This window comes from Dendropsophus ebraccatus, chromosome 10 (genome assembly GCF_027789765.1).
Source record: "Dendropsophus ebraccatus isolate aDenEbr1 chromosome 10, aDenEbr1.pat, whole genome shotgun sequence".
In the NCBI taxonomy this organism is placed as follows: Eukaryota; Metazoa; Chordata; class Amphibia; order Anura; family Hylidae; genus Dendropsophus; species Dendropsophus ebraccatus.
In genome coordinates, this window is record NC_091463.1 from 62,665,481 (window position 1) to 62,682,760 (window position 17,280).

General features: G+C 47.7%; 1 protein-coding gene across 1 annotated transcript in view; it reads right to left on the reverse strand.

Moving 5' to 3' along the window:
• FMR1 (fragile X messenger ribonucleoprotein 1) overlaps positions 1-14,841 on the reverse strand; it is a 36,698-nt gene extending 21,857 nt beyond the window's left edge. The window contains exons 1-4 of the mRNA XM_069943049.1: positions 14,572-14,841; positions 7,988-8,040; positions 3,476-3,569; positions 3,313-3,345 (exon numbers count right to left, since the gene is read on the reverse strand). Of these exons, the coding sequence (XP_069799150.1) occupies positions 3,313-3,345; positions 3,476-3,569; positions 7,988-8,040; positions 14,572-14,823 (432 nt within the window). The 5' untranslated portion in view covers positions 14,824-14,841. The remainder of the gene's footprint in view (positions 1-3,312; positions 3,346-3,475; positions 3,570-7,987; positions 8,041-14,571) is intronic.
• Positions 14,842-17,280: the final 2,439 nt, after the last annotated feature.

A 17,280-nucleotide genomic window follows, 5' to 3' on the forward strand; every position in this document is an offset into this window, starting at 1 on the left:
ATGCCGTTTCTGGATCAACTTCCTGTCTACGGCCATGTCCCTATTGGCATTGCTAAGCTCTGTATTGTATACATGTATGTTTGGAGCTTTGAAGACCAACAGACACTAAAGCTGGCCATACATAAAGCTGTCAACCAAAAAACTTCTCTCCCAATTCCCTCCCAGATACATGCATGCTCAACTCAGTCCAGTATGCATGTGTTTTCAATAAGGACAGGGGGGGTTAAACACTTGAGAACACCAAAATCAGGTGTGATAAAGGCCCTCCAGCTATTGCAAAACTACAATTCCCAGCATGACTGGACAGCCAAAGCTTTAGCTGTCTCTTCCAACACATCCCCACAAGTTTTCTCAGCAACCAACTGGTATCTAGCTTTCATTTTTCTAAATTAGATCCAATAATACAAACAGTGATCTGGGGAGTTGCTGTGAGTGGATGAAAGTTTTAGAAATACTGGTTGTAAAAAAAAATAAAAATCATACACAAAACTATACTAAAATGTAGGCAGCAAACACCATACAGCACAATAACCATATATCACTACAAAAGATGCCAAAAGAAACACGAGTGCACAAATAGCTTAGAGGCCTGACCTACCCCTTTAAAGTGTACCTGTCACCAAAACAGGTGAAAGGACCTTTTTAATGTCAGAGACCCGCTCTGATCAGAAGATATAGCTGGTGAAACATTGTGGCACTGGCAGCACATTGTGAGACCCGCTTTGATCAACAACTTTTGACATGTCAAAAGTAAATTTTTGTGCAAGTGCCAATTTAGGCTTCAACAATGTGGGAAAGAATGGAATCACCAAAAATTTGTCCGCAGACACTTCTGCGGTCCGTTTTTCAGAACTGTCTGTTGGCAAGAGTGTTATAAATATATATAGTTGCAATAGCTGGGGCTACACGGCCAAAAATCACTGTTATACTACCATAATCGCACATCACAACTTATTTAAGTGAATGGGGTCACATTGAGACCCACAAGTGGGTCACAAGAAATTCTTCTTGAATGGTTCCTCCATGTAGCTTTAAGGGTCCTTTTAGGCCAAAAGATTCTCAGCTGCCCAAGGCTGCAAATGAGCACCGTTCGACGCTCGTTTACAGTCCCTTGACATGGCAAAATTGAGCGATTGGCCACACGGATAATCCCTGTATCGTTAGTGCAGCCATTTAAAGAAGGGAAACTGACAGCACGGCTATGCACAGGTCAGTGCTGCCAGTTTCCAAATGAGGATAACATCAGCAGTGCATACTTCCCATCAGCGCTGCTGTGTGATCTAGCATTGAATGATAAATGAAGTGAGCTCTAAAAATTCGATCAGCAGAGGATCATGCATTTTCCTGTTCCTTGGCTGATCGCTGTCAATTTTAAACAGGACGATTGCCAGCCAGAGGAGCGTTTCTAGCTATGCTTGTTGTCGATATTCAGCCCATGTAAAAGGCCCCTAAGTGTTTAGGGTAGCCTAGAAGCTGAATAAATGTCATAGATGCCAAATGTGTGTTTGAATGAATGAATGAATATACTGTATATATATATAAGTGCAATTGTAGACGGCACTGTGCGGCAATAGCTCAGGTGGGTGCACAGCCTCCACGAAGTCAGACCTCGACTCCACCAGATCCAGAAAACGATAGAGATAAGGCGGCACTCCAAATTTCAGTGAATAAGACAGTGAATTTATTCACCCATCATGTGCAATACAACGTTTCAGTTTCCCATTGAAACCTTTTTCATGTGTTGCTCGAAAAAGGTTTCAATGGGAAACTGAAATGTTGTATTGCACATGATGGGTGAATAAATTCACTGTCTTATTCACTGAAATTTGGAGTGCCGCCTTATCTCTATCGTTTATATATAAAGTCCAAAAAAGTAGCGGCACTTCCAATAGCGGTGATTAAGTGTTTATTGGCTCAAGAAAATGTAGCTACATTTGCTACATTTTCTTGAGCCAATAAACACTTAATCACCGCTATTGTAAGTGCCGCTACTTTTTTGGACTTTATATTGTTACCGCCTGGATCAGGCGGGGATAGCAGGCACCCAGCCTTCATCATCCTGGTGCAGTGGAACCTTTTTGAATACTATCGTATATATATACATATAATATATATATATATATATATATATATATATATATATATATATATATATATATATATATATATATATATACATACACATACATACATACATACACACACACACATTCTTGAGGATACATTCTCTAAGAACCATGGCTACTTGCATGGAAACACATGCAGTGTTTGTCATTGTTGTGCCTCACTGGTAGTGCTGAACACAAGGATTGACAAGCATGTGGTCCATGGCTCTGTATGAATGTTCCTCTATGCAAAATCAAGTTTTTTAGTTGGTCTCCAGGAGATGAGGCAAGCTGCTAAATTGCTCCAACACTGCTTTCCTTCTCACTCCGCCTGCATGACTGACGTACAGCGATCCAAACTGCACCTTCGTACTGAGCCCTGTATATCACTCAAGCAGTGTAGGGAGGGTTCTGGTGGTCAAGTGCTTCTGCCATACTTCAGTAACTTGGCCCGGCCTCCTGAGCTATTTTTGCGGGGTAAAAAAAAACAAAAAAAAACAAACATGATTTTATAAGCTTATATAAGCCTGTTTACCTCCTTACCAGGTGTCTGGTGATGTCTGCAGCCCACAGCATGAACGTGAGCTGACAAATCTCCCTTTAAACATAGGGGGTATTATCATATCATAAATATGGCTTGACATGAATGAGAGTTGCATAAATGACGGAGCCCATGTGCAGTTGAGTAGTTAGTGCGGTATGCCATTTACCCAACTCCCAATAGCATCAATGGTAGTGATTTTGTATCTCACCTGTTTGGTGTTAGGCCAGAGGGGACCAGAAAGCCATGATTATGAGGTAGGAATACCCCTTTAATACTGTGCCACTAACTAAAATCTCAAATAAAATAGTATTTGCATGGGGTTTTGCATTATTCTCAAACATGTGCTGATCCTATGATATATTACATACTATGCAAAGGACAACTCAAATAATATGCCAACATAAGTGTATTATAGGCAAGGCTCAGTGTTTGTAAAAGTGTCCCTACAGACCAGAAGCACCCAGCATACAGGAGCCTTATCTTTGTACTATGACCTATGGAAACAGACGCTGCTTCTTCATCTCAAGTGACAAACTTCAAGCATGTTCTTGAGCCCACACAAGACGGCAACACAGCATACACAAAGCAAAACAATAGAAACGTGGCTGGTCTGCAGAAGAAGAATGTTCTTGGTTTAGTAAATTGGCATTCCTCACAACCTACCATGAAATCATCTTCGCCTTTCACCCTCAAAAACTAAAGAGAATAAATGGAGAAAAGAACAGTTTATTATCTACTATTGTAATGATATATTAGAACAACACAGGGATGAGGATGTTAGTGATGCTACGGCACATCTGACTGCCACAATGGAGGTTCCACTTACCTCAACTTCATCGCTCTCATTTATGTCCTTATTGTAACCTGAAGGCGGCGGGAACCTTACATCATGAAATGGTATCTGTCGCTCTGGCTGCCAGCTGCAAATAAAAGTCCGTCACAATTGTCCTTTGTAATTTAATATGTAAGACAGCTGACCTTACTGCAAATATTATTTCATATACAAAATATACAGCTCTAATCTCCCCTGAACCAGCCATCATGTAGAAGTGAGATACTTACCATTATAATATCTAATACTTACCTAAATATTCTGCTATGACTGTACCTCCGAGTCAGATGCAAACATCACGTGCCACCCTTCTGTAACTGCATTAAATCGGACTCATCCCACAAGGATGGCACGTGATACAGATGCCTACATCACATATCGACCCTACAGGTGGTACCTCAGGAGTATTAAGGGTTCTGGTCTTGGCACACAGTGTTTAACAAAACTTTGTTGGCTTATTCCTGATCATTGTATCAATGCTGGGATGAGCATGCTCTTAACTATTAAAGGTCTGTATGTGTGGTGTATGCTGGGGTATATGTTGGCACGCTGCATCCACTTTGTGATCATTATATTGCTTCCTCTGAGATAAGCACGCTTGAGGGGTCAATACGCCACTCTTCCATGGTCTGAATAATATCAATTTCATTTTGAACAAATTGAACAAGCAGAACAATAGCTGTGGCCATGTCTGGTTTACTTGCATTGCGACTTTAGTTACTGAACATTATTAGACTGTGTACAGACTGCATCACTTAGGGCCCCCTTACATGGAGTGGTTATCTGCATATTCAGGTCGATTCAAGAGTTTATTGCTCCGTGTAATAAAGACAATAATTATTATCATCATCATTAGAGGTGAGCGAACCTCGAGCATGCTAGAGTCCATCCGAACCCGAACTTTTGGCATTTGATTAGCGGTGGCTGCTGAAGTTGGATAAAGCCCTAAGGCCCCCTTCACACGTCCGGAAAAATCTAAAAACTGATAGGAAATCCGGACGGATTTCCGGACCCATAGGCTTGCATTAGTCATGGACACCCTTCCGGATTTTTCCGGAAGGGTGTCCGTTCCGGAAAATAGGACCGGATTTTTTAGATCCTGTCCTATTTTCGTCCGGAAATCCGGCACGGACGCCCCCATAGAAGTCTATGGGAGCGCCGGAACCACGGACGCTTTCCTGCACATCAGGAAAGCGTCCGGGATTCTGGATTGTCTGTGCACCCCCGCCGCCGTAGCCCTCTCCCCCAGACCTCACCAGCCGCCTCCACCGGCCTCCTGGTGCGCCGTGCTGCCCTCCTCCCTCCTCCCATTCACTCTGCTGCTGGACCCCCGCTCTGCCCCCCCCCCCACCCCCGGACCTCAGCGCCTGGTGCCCGACTCCCCCACCCCCAATTCAGCCTCCGGACCTCAGCGGCTGGACCCCCGTTATGCCGCCGCTTTCCTTCCCCACCACCCTGGAACTCAGCTCTCTCCCAACCCCTGCCCCCCCCTGGATCTCAGCCGCTGCCCGACAATCACCCCTCAGTGGTGCCGCCAGACCATTCCATTCTGCGCCCCCCCCCCCCAGACCTCGGCCGGCCGACCGACCCCCTGTACTGTTGATCGACCCCCCAACCTATGATTGCACGAACCCTCCCTCCACCCCTCCACACACACACACACACACACATATATACTCACCTCAGCGCCTGACCGTCCCCCCTGGACCTCACATGCGATGACAGAAGAGGAGAAAAGAAGAAGAGCAGCCAGAGCAGGATCGAGGACAGGTGAGATGACACACTACAACCCCCACCATGCCCTGCTGACAGGCCATGATGGGAGTTGTACGTCTGCAGCCTGTGGCCATCCAGGTTGCAGAAGTACAACCCCCACCATGCCCTGCTGACGGTTCACCTCTGCAGCCTGTGGCCATCCAGGTTGCAGAAGTACAACTCCCATCATGACCTGTGAGCCAGGCATGATGGGAGTTGTAGTTCAGCAAGCTGTGACCGTCCAGTTTGCAGAACTACATCTCCAATCATGTCCTATTTTTTTCTTTTGATCAGGAAATCCTGAAGGTTTTTCCTGATGGTTTCCTGAAGGTAAAAACGGATTACTGTCAGGAAATCCTGATACTTTCCTGATGACATTTGGGGCCTCCTGATCAGGATTTCCTGACAGTAAAAACTGACACGGACGTGTGAATGGGGCCTAAGGCTATGTGGAAAACATGCATATAGTCTTTGGCTGTATCCATGTTTTCCAGACAACCTTAGAGCTTTATCCAACTTCAGCAACCCCAGCTAATCAAATGCCGATCGTTTGGGTTCGGATGGACTCGAACCCGGTTCGCTCATCTCTAATCATCCGTTCTGACTAAAAATCGTCCACCAACTGTGCATCGCTACGTGTAACAGCGACGTGTGGCAAACTGCTGATAAATGTGTAAGTAATAAAATATATACATACCTCTTCCATGCTCCCTGGGGCTTCTGCTGCTCCCCAGTATCTTTGGTCTCTGAAGTGACAGGCTGTTCAGCTGACGTGACAGGCCAGTGATTGGCTGAGCAGCCTGTCACTTCAAAGATAGTCTTCAAAGCTCCTAATGGGAGGGAAAATGACACAGTTCTCTTCTCTGCTGAGGGGGGTGACGCATAAATGGGGACCTATCCTGATGCATATAGTAAATGTGCACTGTTGGACAAGGTGTGATAGGAGTCTAAAGCTGCAGTAACATAACAGTCAGAAAAAAAACATAGAACACAGCTTTCAAGATACAATGGGCCTTGAAACGCCAACATATAATATATGCCAGCCCAGGTATGCTATATGTAAGAATGGTTGGAAGATCTAACCACAGTAGGTGATTCGCAGGTAAACCCGCTGTATTACTGAAGTGCCTGCACTGATCGGGTGTTTAGCACTACCTCTACTGTACAATACTGTTCAGCACTATTCTTTTACTGTGCCAGGATTAGCTGCTACTTTTAATATCAGCTGAGAGTGGCGCTATTTTCTTTTTCAGGTGTACTGGATACTGCACAGGATTTTAATAAAAGGCATTTACAGCTTGCAGCAGTAGTCACAGACTTCCAATTTCTACAGTTTGATCGTTTCAGGTTGACATTTTGAGGGCTTCAGAACCAATTCTAGATTTTTTTTTATCATAGATTTCTGGTTTTAATGCACAATACTTTTCACCTTACAATAGTCATCCTGGAACCAAACAATACTGTACCCTGAGGGACCACCGTGTAACACATCTCTGCACACAACTACTATCTGTACAATTCCAGCAGAAAACCGGCATTGCTCAGCGCTACATGCAAAAGTGAACGTACTGCTTATGAATGTAGCCAGCCTACTAGCCTAGCACACAAGTGATCCAGGAAGACAACAATGAGAAATAGACAAAGATATTTTAAGGGGGTATACACAAAAGTTTTGTTTAGTTGGCCCTGTCACTGACATTGTTTTGGGATATATATCTGCATTCTAAAGGCCCTATTACATGAAACAATTATCAGCCGATAATCATCTTGTGTAATTAAAGGCAACGATCAGCGGATATGAATGATGTTGGCTGATCGTTGCAGTTGTTTGTTTTTCAACATATTGAAAGACAAACGACTAATATAGCAGCGATCTGCTGCCGTTGCTCCGTGGAATAGGAGAAGCGGCTATCCTCTATGGGCTGACCGGACGATCTAGCGATGACCCAGGTAGCCCACCCACGCAGCTCCCCACAGCCCCCACTGTACTCACCCACTGGCTGCCGTGGGTAATAGCGCCGGCAGCAAGTGGGGAACGAGGAGCAAATGAGCTATAACAACGCTTGCTTGCTCCTTAAGGACCCTATTGCTTACACAAATTTATCTGCTAATTGAAGCCAAAGCCAGGAACAGACTATAAACAGAGAATAGGTCATAAAAGAAAGACTGAGATTTCTCCTCTTTTCAAATGCATTCCTGGCTTTGTCAGAAATGTGTGTGTGTGTGTGTGTGTGTGTGTGTGTGTGTGTGTGTGTGTAATAGGGCCTTAACAAAAAACTATTTCTGCAACCACATCAGTTCCTACACATTATAGGAAGCAGTCAGCAACTGGTGTGCTAACAATGCTGCAGTTTTAAAGGGGGTTCTATGAACATGCACCCACACTTCTTCCTGTAATGGTGGCACCTTATGCCCGGTGTGTATCCTTCACACATGAGTGGGCATTCAAAGTGGCAGAAAGCTACAGCTAAGCAGAATGATTTGCCAGACAAAGACAACACTCCTTTTTTTCTGCAAGTACTAACATATATACAATGGCAGCTTCACCTTCACATCCTAACTCCACTTGTATTTGTTTTCTTCCTGATCATTCCTGATCATCATTTATTTTAGCTGAGATCAGTATTTGTAACTGGGAACACAAGGCATATGAGCTCATTCATTAGATAATGGTATATAGAAACAGAAGATATGGCACGAGCTCTGTGCCCGACACATCTGGCCTCAGTGACCGGGATCCCAGGTACTTACTTATTCTCGAATGTAACAGTAATGGAATCCTCGTGCACGTCCTTCACAAATGCCTGGAAGAGAGGAGACAAGACGGACAAGAGTAAGATACAGAGAAGCTTGCTGTGGAAATATATTGAGCCATATATGCTGAGATACAATACCCCATAGCTATAAATTATTACTAGACATACAAGAAAAAAGGGGTATAAAATTACAAAGTGGGACTTCGGGTCAGCACACACCGCAGTGTACACAGGAGGTATACGTCAGGAGGATTTCCCAATGTATATCGCCTGCTGTATGGATCATATAGTGACGTAAACCAACCCAATAGTTGACAAAGGGTTAATCTTTGGGCCTCTGTTGGGTTACTGGTAGCATACAGATAAGTTTGACACTCACTTTTCCACAGGACAGTGAGCCTGGGGTATTCAGATTTATTTAAAACCTAACAAACTAGAGCACACTCGCCTCTCTAATCCATTGTCAGTGCTCCAGTTCTTCTATTTACTAGCCCAGATGACCCGTTTACCTGTCCTGCTGATGACCCCCTTACCAAGCCCACGGCAGCCTTTGGACCACAACTAGGAGAGGCGAGTACGTGCCAGCTTATTTACAGCGCAGTGAGGCTTTCATGTAAAATGGTTCCCCTGCGATTCCGTGTACTGTCCTTTTCTATGACTTTACATACTCGCAGCTGGAGAGGATGATGGCAGGGGGACACTGAGGGACACAGGGCACTGTAGGGACACTGAGCATCCCTCTGCCATCATCCTCTCCAGCAGCCACAGCCTGCACAGCTCTGGGAGTCAGGTCGTGACATCACCATGTTATGCAAGTGAAGCCCTGATGCAGTAGTAAGTGAAGGGGGAAAAAAAACACTTTATAAGCATTTCCCATAATAAGTGTATAATGGTGATTTGTATAACTTTTGGGGGTAAACACAATACTTTTATATAAATTTTCGCCAGACTTCTCCTTTAAGGCAAGAAGAACACATATGGCTGTATAGCCTAGTGCGAGTAAAGGAATGAAGACAACCCTGTTCTTACATTATAGCATCTTATACTAAGTTACCCTGGGCAATTCTCTTTATTCTAATGCCTATGGGTGTTATGTCCAACTGGTTGAGCAAAAGCAGGGCACAGACATTCATCAAAACGGGGCTCTATCTGCCTGACCAAGCTGTGGTTCCTCGGCTCTGTACACTGTGTAGTGGTGATGCTGGGTTACTTCATTGCAGCTGCCATATACTTTAGTAACACATTGCCACTGCTACACAATATAGAGAGCTGAGGTGTCCTGCTCTATGGATTCTGTTTACTTCTGATGCAGGGTGTGGGCACCCCAGTGATCAGCTGTTGATGGCCTATCCTGTAGTTAAGATATCAACAAGTTTTCCTTTAAAACCCCTTTTCAGCCTTTACAGCGATTATCTGACTTCTGGAAATTGATGGCCTGTGTTCCAGACAGAGGAGGGTCTGACATTCAGCATCCTCGCCAATCACACTATAGCCTTTATGAACAGCTCATCGCTAGGGTGCTGGGTGTCAGACCAATGACTGTGTACTGACCACATCTAACAAAAGTCCCTCAATGAGAAGATGATCCCATTGGGTCCTGCTGATGCGGCAACATCTATCACCAGCTAATCATATACTATGCAACAGTTAATTATATTTATAAGAATAATGGAAAAGAAGTATTAACCCAGTAGATCTTTAATCCCCTAGGACATAGCACATGTACGCAGAACTCTGATGTTCATGTTGACTGGTTTGATGGCTCCTGCTCCTCACTAGCTTACGGCTTTCTTGGGTTTGACACGCCACAAAAAGGCTCCCTGTGTCCTCACAATGCCATGAGGTTACCGCAGCGTCTAAATGCTGCGGGCTACAGCGGACAGCAAGGAATTCATAAAATTACCAGACCTACACACTAAAGTACCTAATATATAAAGTAATCACTTAGGAAAGCTTTAGTATGAAAGATGTAGTGCCAAATTATATATAGTCACGTGTTTCAGTGTAAATGTATTGTCTGGTCTAAGGTCATGTTCACACAACTAAGTTCCATACTAATCACAGCCGTTGTTGCAACGGCCATGATTGGTACGGAACTTACATTGTGCTGCAGGCCGAGAAAATGCCGGCCGGAGTGTATACACATAGTATACACTCCGGCCGGGATCCCTAGCGGCGCCGTAGAAAACTGACATGTCAGTTTTCTGCGGCCGCTATTCATTAAATAGCGACCGCAGAAAGACCTGTCAGTGTAGACTACGGTGCGGGCGGCTCCGGCGGCTCGCTCCATAGTGTGCTGTGGGGAGTTCTGATGTGGGCGCGCATCAGAACCCTGCGGACGAAAAGATCATCCGGCCGGTACTGCAGTGCCGGCCAGGATGATCTTTTCTGAGACCAGCCATTCTGTGGCCTGGCCGGGTCACAGAACGGCCGGTCTCTTACCATAGCCTTACACTGCATTACAAAGATCCTCTCCTTTTCAAACCTGTGTCTAACTGCTATAGAACAGCATACTGCATATTATAAGCTCAGTGTGCTAAGCTAATCTAATACACATGGCATATCTATAGGTAACGGATGCATTAAAGGGGTTACCCAGCGCTACAAAAACATGACCACTTTCCCCCTACTGTTGTCTCCAGATTCGGTGGGGTTTTAAAACTCAGTTCCATTGAAGTAAATGGAGCTTAATTGCAAACCACACCTGAACTGGAGACAACAATAGGGGGAAAAGTGGCCATGTTTTTGTAGCGCTGGATAACCCCTTTAAGCTTATGCCCAACAGTGGCATCCGTCACCCAGAGCTATGAAGATTATAATGGCAAATGTGTCATGATAAAGCTCACAATGTATCAATTTAACAGATACTGTGTAAGTCTATAAGGGGGTTGCCTCAATGTCGACCAAAGGTGCAGTGTTATCCCAGTCTATACAGACCCCCTGGAGGCCTCAGCACAAATACAAGGTGTCCATAGTGCCAGCCGTTCTTTGAGACTTCTCTCCACTGTGGCTAATAGACCTTCTATTACAGATATAGGAAAAGGTCGTCCTGCAGATCAAATAGAATATAGAAAAAAATATAATGCATTATATTTGATTATAACTATCAGATTCGAAGGCTGTTTTTCAAAGCTGTTCTTCTGAATTACAGGACCCCCACATGCCATACCCCATTTATATTGCTGTTGACTGAGGGGTCACTGGGCTGTGTGTGACCGCCCTCTCTGCACACCCTATAGTTACACCCCTAACTACAAAAACAACAAAAAGACAAAAACAGACAGTGGTCTCGATCTGTGGCAATGTAGGGGTGTGTAAGGGATCATTTTGCTAGTAGGTTTGGAAAAACTGGGTGACCGCTCCTGCTATAAATGTGAGGGTAGCCATATTTGTTGCCAATGCAACAGACTTGGGGTAAATTCACACGGGCGGATCCACCGGGAGTCTCACGCACGAAATCTGCAGCTAATCCGCAATACACGTATTATTATTATTAATGCGTGTATTGCGGATTAGCTGCAGATTTCGTGCCTGAGACTCCCGGCGGATCCGCCCGTGTGAATTTACCCTAAATCAGGTATCATTATTTCCAGGTACGGAAATGGAAAAGACAGTAAATGTGGTCAGCTCCCAATGATCACCATGCTCTTCTTAGATCACGTGGAAAAGTGTAGAGCGCGGGGGATGAAGCCCCTGGATTCCGGGGTGTCAAAGGCAAGAAAGAAAAAATGGATTCCTCCAGCTCATATAAAATTCCACTTTATTATATCAAACGTCTAAAATAGTAGCCGACGCGTTTCGAGCCTACAGGTGAGCGGCGGTATGTTGATTCTCTCCTGCAGCTATGGTCCCGGAGAGTCCAGATGTCTCCTGGTGACCTCTTTTTGGGATGAATTATGAGTATTTTCCCCTAGATTTGTGCAGATGCAGATGCCATGACTAAGAGCCGAGTAGGCTACTATTTTAGACGTTTGATATAATAAAGTGGAATTTTATATGAGCTGGAGGAATCCATTTCTTCTTTCTTATCATTATTTCCAACCTGACAGAGGACACTTCAAGGTCTTATACACACTCATGACCAATGTTAGCGGAAAGGATAGTTTTTGTGGACCTGTTTGGGCTCCTCTCTGAGGGTAACATGTGAGAGATAATGAGCTGCCATTATATCTCTTATTATAGAAATCCTGGTTCCTAGAGGGTGGTCTGCATACTGTGACTGACACACTCCCCTATGTACACTCCTATAGGAGGATTTTCAAGTTAAAAGGCGTTCTCTGGCAAACTATATTTTGTGTAAAGCCGAGGCTATACTACAGATTTAAGTAGCTCTATTGCTTGATTTTAACTATTAAGTGACAACTGCAGTGCAAAGGAATACAGAAAGTTGCATGTAATTTTGTGGACTATAATTGTCGGCAGCAATAGAAAGAGTCCCCTGCCACCACAGCTCTGATTCTGACACATGGAAGTGCCAAATCTGTAGCTGAGGCAAGTCACTACAAGGCATCATCAGAATGGCAGTGGGGGTTCAGGGCTGGTGAGTACATTTTTTTTTTATTACAACAGCCTAATCACATTTAACTGTAAAAAAAAAAGTCCCTAGGCAATCCCTTTAAATAATAATATACATTTAGGAAGTCACACGTCTTACAGCTACTTTGTGATTTGTTACTATTGGTTTGGACCTTTGACAGTGAACGAGTCCTTGGATATTTGCTACTTGTTACGATACTCATCGGTATATTTTGCCATTATCCATTGGGGGTCAGTATACAGAGGTGGGTCGTTCTGCAGGCGGTGACGCAAGGACAGCCTCAGGTTTATGTCCACGGCTGGATGACTCTGGGCGCTATAGCCTGTTTTTGTACTTGCCAATAATTTCCATATTTTCAGATGTCAAGGAGCGGCGGCGGCTTTGTAGACATATTGGCACCTTGTTTAGCCTTGGCATCTAATAGGGTGTAGCACAATCACTGCCACCATCATAAGGTGGTAGGAAAAGTTATAGTGTGTCACCCACTGCTCAATATAGTGTTAGGGGGACATGTATCATCCGGCGTACGGATGATTTTTGGCGGAAAGTGCCGATTTGCATATTTTTTTATTCGCAAAGGGCCGATTTGCGAATAAAATATTTGCAAATCGGCACTTTCCGCCAAGTACGCCGGGGGAGCGGGGAGGGGGTGTGAAGGGGGCGGAACGGACGGCACGGACTCAGAGTCCGCGCAATTCACCATCCGTTCCGCCAAAAGATACGCCGAAAACCTACTCCAGTCCTCAGCTGGCGTAGGTTTTTGGCAGTGCGCACCAGAGCGCACGGGATTTATGTAGAGGCGGTCCGCCTCTACATAAATCCCCGTAGCGCCGGAGATGCGGGGACATTTAAAAGCCCGGCGTAAAAAACGCCGGACTTAATAAATGTCCCCCATAGTGTATAGGGTGACAACTAGAGATGAGCGAACCTCAAGCATGCTCGAGTCGATCCGAACCCGAACATTCGGCATTTGATTAGCGGTGGCTGCTGAAGTTGGATAAAGCCCTAAGGCTATGTGGAAAACATGGATATAGTCATTGGCTGTATCCATGTTTTCCAGACAACCTTAGAGCTTTATCCAAGTTCAGCAGCCCCAGCTAATCAAATGCCAAACGTTCGGGTTCGGATCGACTCAAACCCGGTTCGCTCATCTCTAGTGACAACCAATACTGCCACAGATCCCATTATCTCAGAGGTTGTCAGAATGGTAGATCCCCCCATTCCTTCAATGACACAGCCCCTAGAATCAATAAGGGTTAGGGTCTATATGTCTGTTCCTGGAAGGGGAAGGTTGTCACCCTGCTTTTCCAGGCACAGACATATAAAGGGCTATGGTAGCCATCAGACTGGTATACTGTATGTATTGGTGCCAATCTACTGGCCATGAAGGGGTTAAGAAGACTAAGTAAAAGCCTATAGGCATCATGCCCTGCCCAGTATGGAGATGACATGATATATGTGGACAACCTAGAAGGGGAGGGTTAGCTCTCAGGTGGTGTCTGGGAGCAGGGTGACAGGGATGGGGGCCATGGCAGAAGGGGGAGGATGGCAGGGTGGTAGAGCTGGAGGATGGCAGCAGGGGGAGGATGGCAGGGTGGTAGAGCCGGAGGATGGCAGAGCCCGGAGGATGGCAGGGTGGTAGAGCCGGAGGATGGCAGAGCCCGGAGGATGGCAGAGCCCGGAGGATGGCAGGGTGGTAGAGCCGGAGGATGGCAGGGTGGTAGAGCCGGAGGATGGCAGAGCCCGGAGGATGGCAGAGCCGGAGGATGGCAGCAGGGGGAGGATGGCAGGGTGGTAGAGCCGGAGGATGGCAGCAGGGGGAGGATGGCAGGGTGGTAGAGCCGGAGGATGGCAGGGTGGTAGAGCCGGAGGATGGCAGAGCCGCTGCTGCAGGATGAATGGAGGGAGGGGAAGTTTGCAAGTCATTATGTGCAGCAGCGCCAGGCCCGTCCTCACTGTCAGCCAGGCCGGGCCTGCAGCTCGTCTCCCGGGGCATCCGTGCTGGCGGAGGACGCTTCCTGCCGAGGATGCACAGGCCTCACCTTGTAGAAGGCTCCATTGGAGCCCCGCACCTCCACCACCAGCTCCTCCATGTTGCTCGGCGCGATGCCCTGGTCACTGGCTGCGGATAAGGCGGTCCCTCCAGGCCTCTGTCTCCTCTCGTCAGTGGTTGGACCGCAGCATGAGCGCCGCCGGCCGGCCGTCCCCGCTCCTCCTCCTCCCGGGAAATGAAACCGAAACGGGCCCCCGTCTGGCGAAAAGGATTCCCCCTCACCCGCCTCGAATGTAAACATTAAAACGCGATCACGTGACGGAGGCCGTCAGGAAGTGTCAGGAAATCCTGATACTTTCCTGATGACATTTGGGGCCTCCTGATCAGGATTTCCTGACAGTAAAAACTGACACGGACGTGTGAATGGGGCCTAAGGCTATGTGGAAAACATGGATATAGTCATTGGCTGTATCCATGTTTTCCAGACAACCTTAGAGCTTTATCCAAGTTCAGCAGCCCCAGCTAATCAAATGCCAAACGTTCGGGTTCGGATCGACTCAAACCCGGTTCGCTCATCTCTAGTGACAACCAATACTGCCACAGATCCCATTATCTCAGAGGTTGTCAGAATGGTAGATCCCCCCATTCCTTCAATGACACAGCCCCTAGAATCAATAAGGGTTAGGGTCTATATGTCTGTTCCTGGAAGGGGAAGGTTGTCACCCTGCTTTTCCAGGCACAGACATATAAAGGGCTATGGTAGCCATCAGACTGGTATACTGTATGTATTGGTGCCAATCTACTGGCCATGAAGGGGTTAAGAAGACTAAGTAAAAGCCTATAGGCATCATGCCCTGCCCAGTATGGAGATGACATGATATATGTGGACAACCTAGAAGGGGAGGGTTAGCTCTCAGGTGGTGTCTGGGAGCAGGGTGACAGGGATGGGGGCCATGGCAGAAGGGGGAGGATGGCAGGGTGGTAGAGCTGGAGGATGGCAGCAGGGGGAGGATGGCAGGGTGGTAGAGCCGGAGGATGGCAGAGCCCGGAGGATGGCAGGGTGGTAGAGCCGGAGGATGGCAGAGCCCGGAGGATGGCAGAGCCCGGAGGATGGCAGGGTGGTAGAGCCGGAGGATGGCAGGGTGGTAGAGCCGGAGGATGGCAGAGCCCGGAGGATGGCAGAGCCGGAGGATGGCAGCAGGGGGAGGATGGCAGGGTGGTAGAGCCGGAGGATGGCAGCAGGGGGAGGATGGCAGGGTGGTAGAGCCGGAGGATGGCAGGGTGGTAGAGCCGGAGGATGGCAGGGTGGTAGAGCCGGAGGATGGCAGAGCCGCTGCTGCAGGATGAATGGAGGGAGGGGAAGTTTGCAAGTCATTATGTGCAGCAGCGCCAGGCCCGTCCTCACTGTCAGCCAGGCCGGGCCTGCAGCTCGTCTCCCGGGGCATCCGTGCTGGCGGAGGACGCTTCCTGCCGAGGATGCACAGGCCTCACCTTGTAGAAGGCTCCATTGGAGCCCCGCACCTCCACCACCAGCTCCTCCATGTTGCTCGGCGCGATGCCCTGGTCACTGGCTGCGGATAAGGCGGTCCCTCCAGGCCTCTGTCTCCTCTCGTCAGTGGTTGGACCGCAGCATGAGCGCCGCCGGCCGGCCGTCCCCGCTCCTCCTCCTCCCGGGAAATGAAACCGAAACGGGCCCCCGTCTGGCGAAAAGGATTCCCCCTCACCCGCCTCGAATGTAAACATTAAAACGCGATCACGTGACGGAGGCCGCGGCTTCGATCACGCCCATTCACAAACAGCGGGCGCAGCCTAACCTAGTAGCTCCGTGACGTCAACTCGGATTGAAAGCTATCGGAGCCAATGGGACGGCGCAGTTCTCTGGCGTCATCCAATCAGAACGCGCGCCCCAGCTATTTATTTATTTATTTGGACCGTGTGGAGCGTTCACGGCGAACGTCAGGATAGGGGGGGTGGAGCGTTCAACGGGGTTGCCATGGAGGTGAAGGAGCAGACAGGGGTGTGGCTGAAGAGCGCGTCTGGCGGCGGTAGAGGAACGCGAGGGATGGGGTCTAGGCTGGGGACGGAGGACGCCGGGAACGTCCTCTGTGTAGTAGGGCTGTTACGTCGCTAGGGGGAGCTCTGCCTATAACTGTGCCACGTCTGGAGGGGAGCTCTACCTCATAACTGCGGCGTCGAGGGGGAGCTCTGCCTATATATATGCAGCGTCTAGGGGAGCTCTGCCTATAACTGTGCTGCGTCTGGAGGGGAGCTCTACCTCATAACTGCGGCGGCGAGGGGGAGCTCTGCCTATATATATGCAGCGTCTAGAGGAGCTCTGCCTATAACTGTGCCGCGTCTGGAGGGGAGCTCTGCTCATAACTGCGGCGGATAGGGGGAGCTCTGCCTATATATATGCAGCGTCTAGAGGAGCTCTGCCTATAACTGCCGCGTCTGGAGGGGAGCTCTACCTCATAACTGCGGCGGATAGGGGGAGTTCTGCCTATATATATGCAGCGTTTACAGGAGCTCTGCCTATAACTGTGCCGTGTCTGGAGGGGAGCTTTACCTCATAACTGCGGCAGCTAGGGGGAGCTCTGCCTATATATGCAGCGTCTAGAGGGGCTCTGCCTATAACTGTGCCGTGTCTGGAGGGGAGCTCTGCCTATATATGCAGCGTCTAGAGGAGCTCTGCCTATAACTGTGCCGCGTCTGGAGGGGAGCTTTACCTCATAACTGCGGTGGCTAGGGGGAGCTCTGC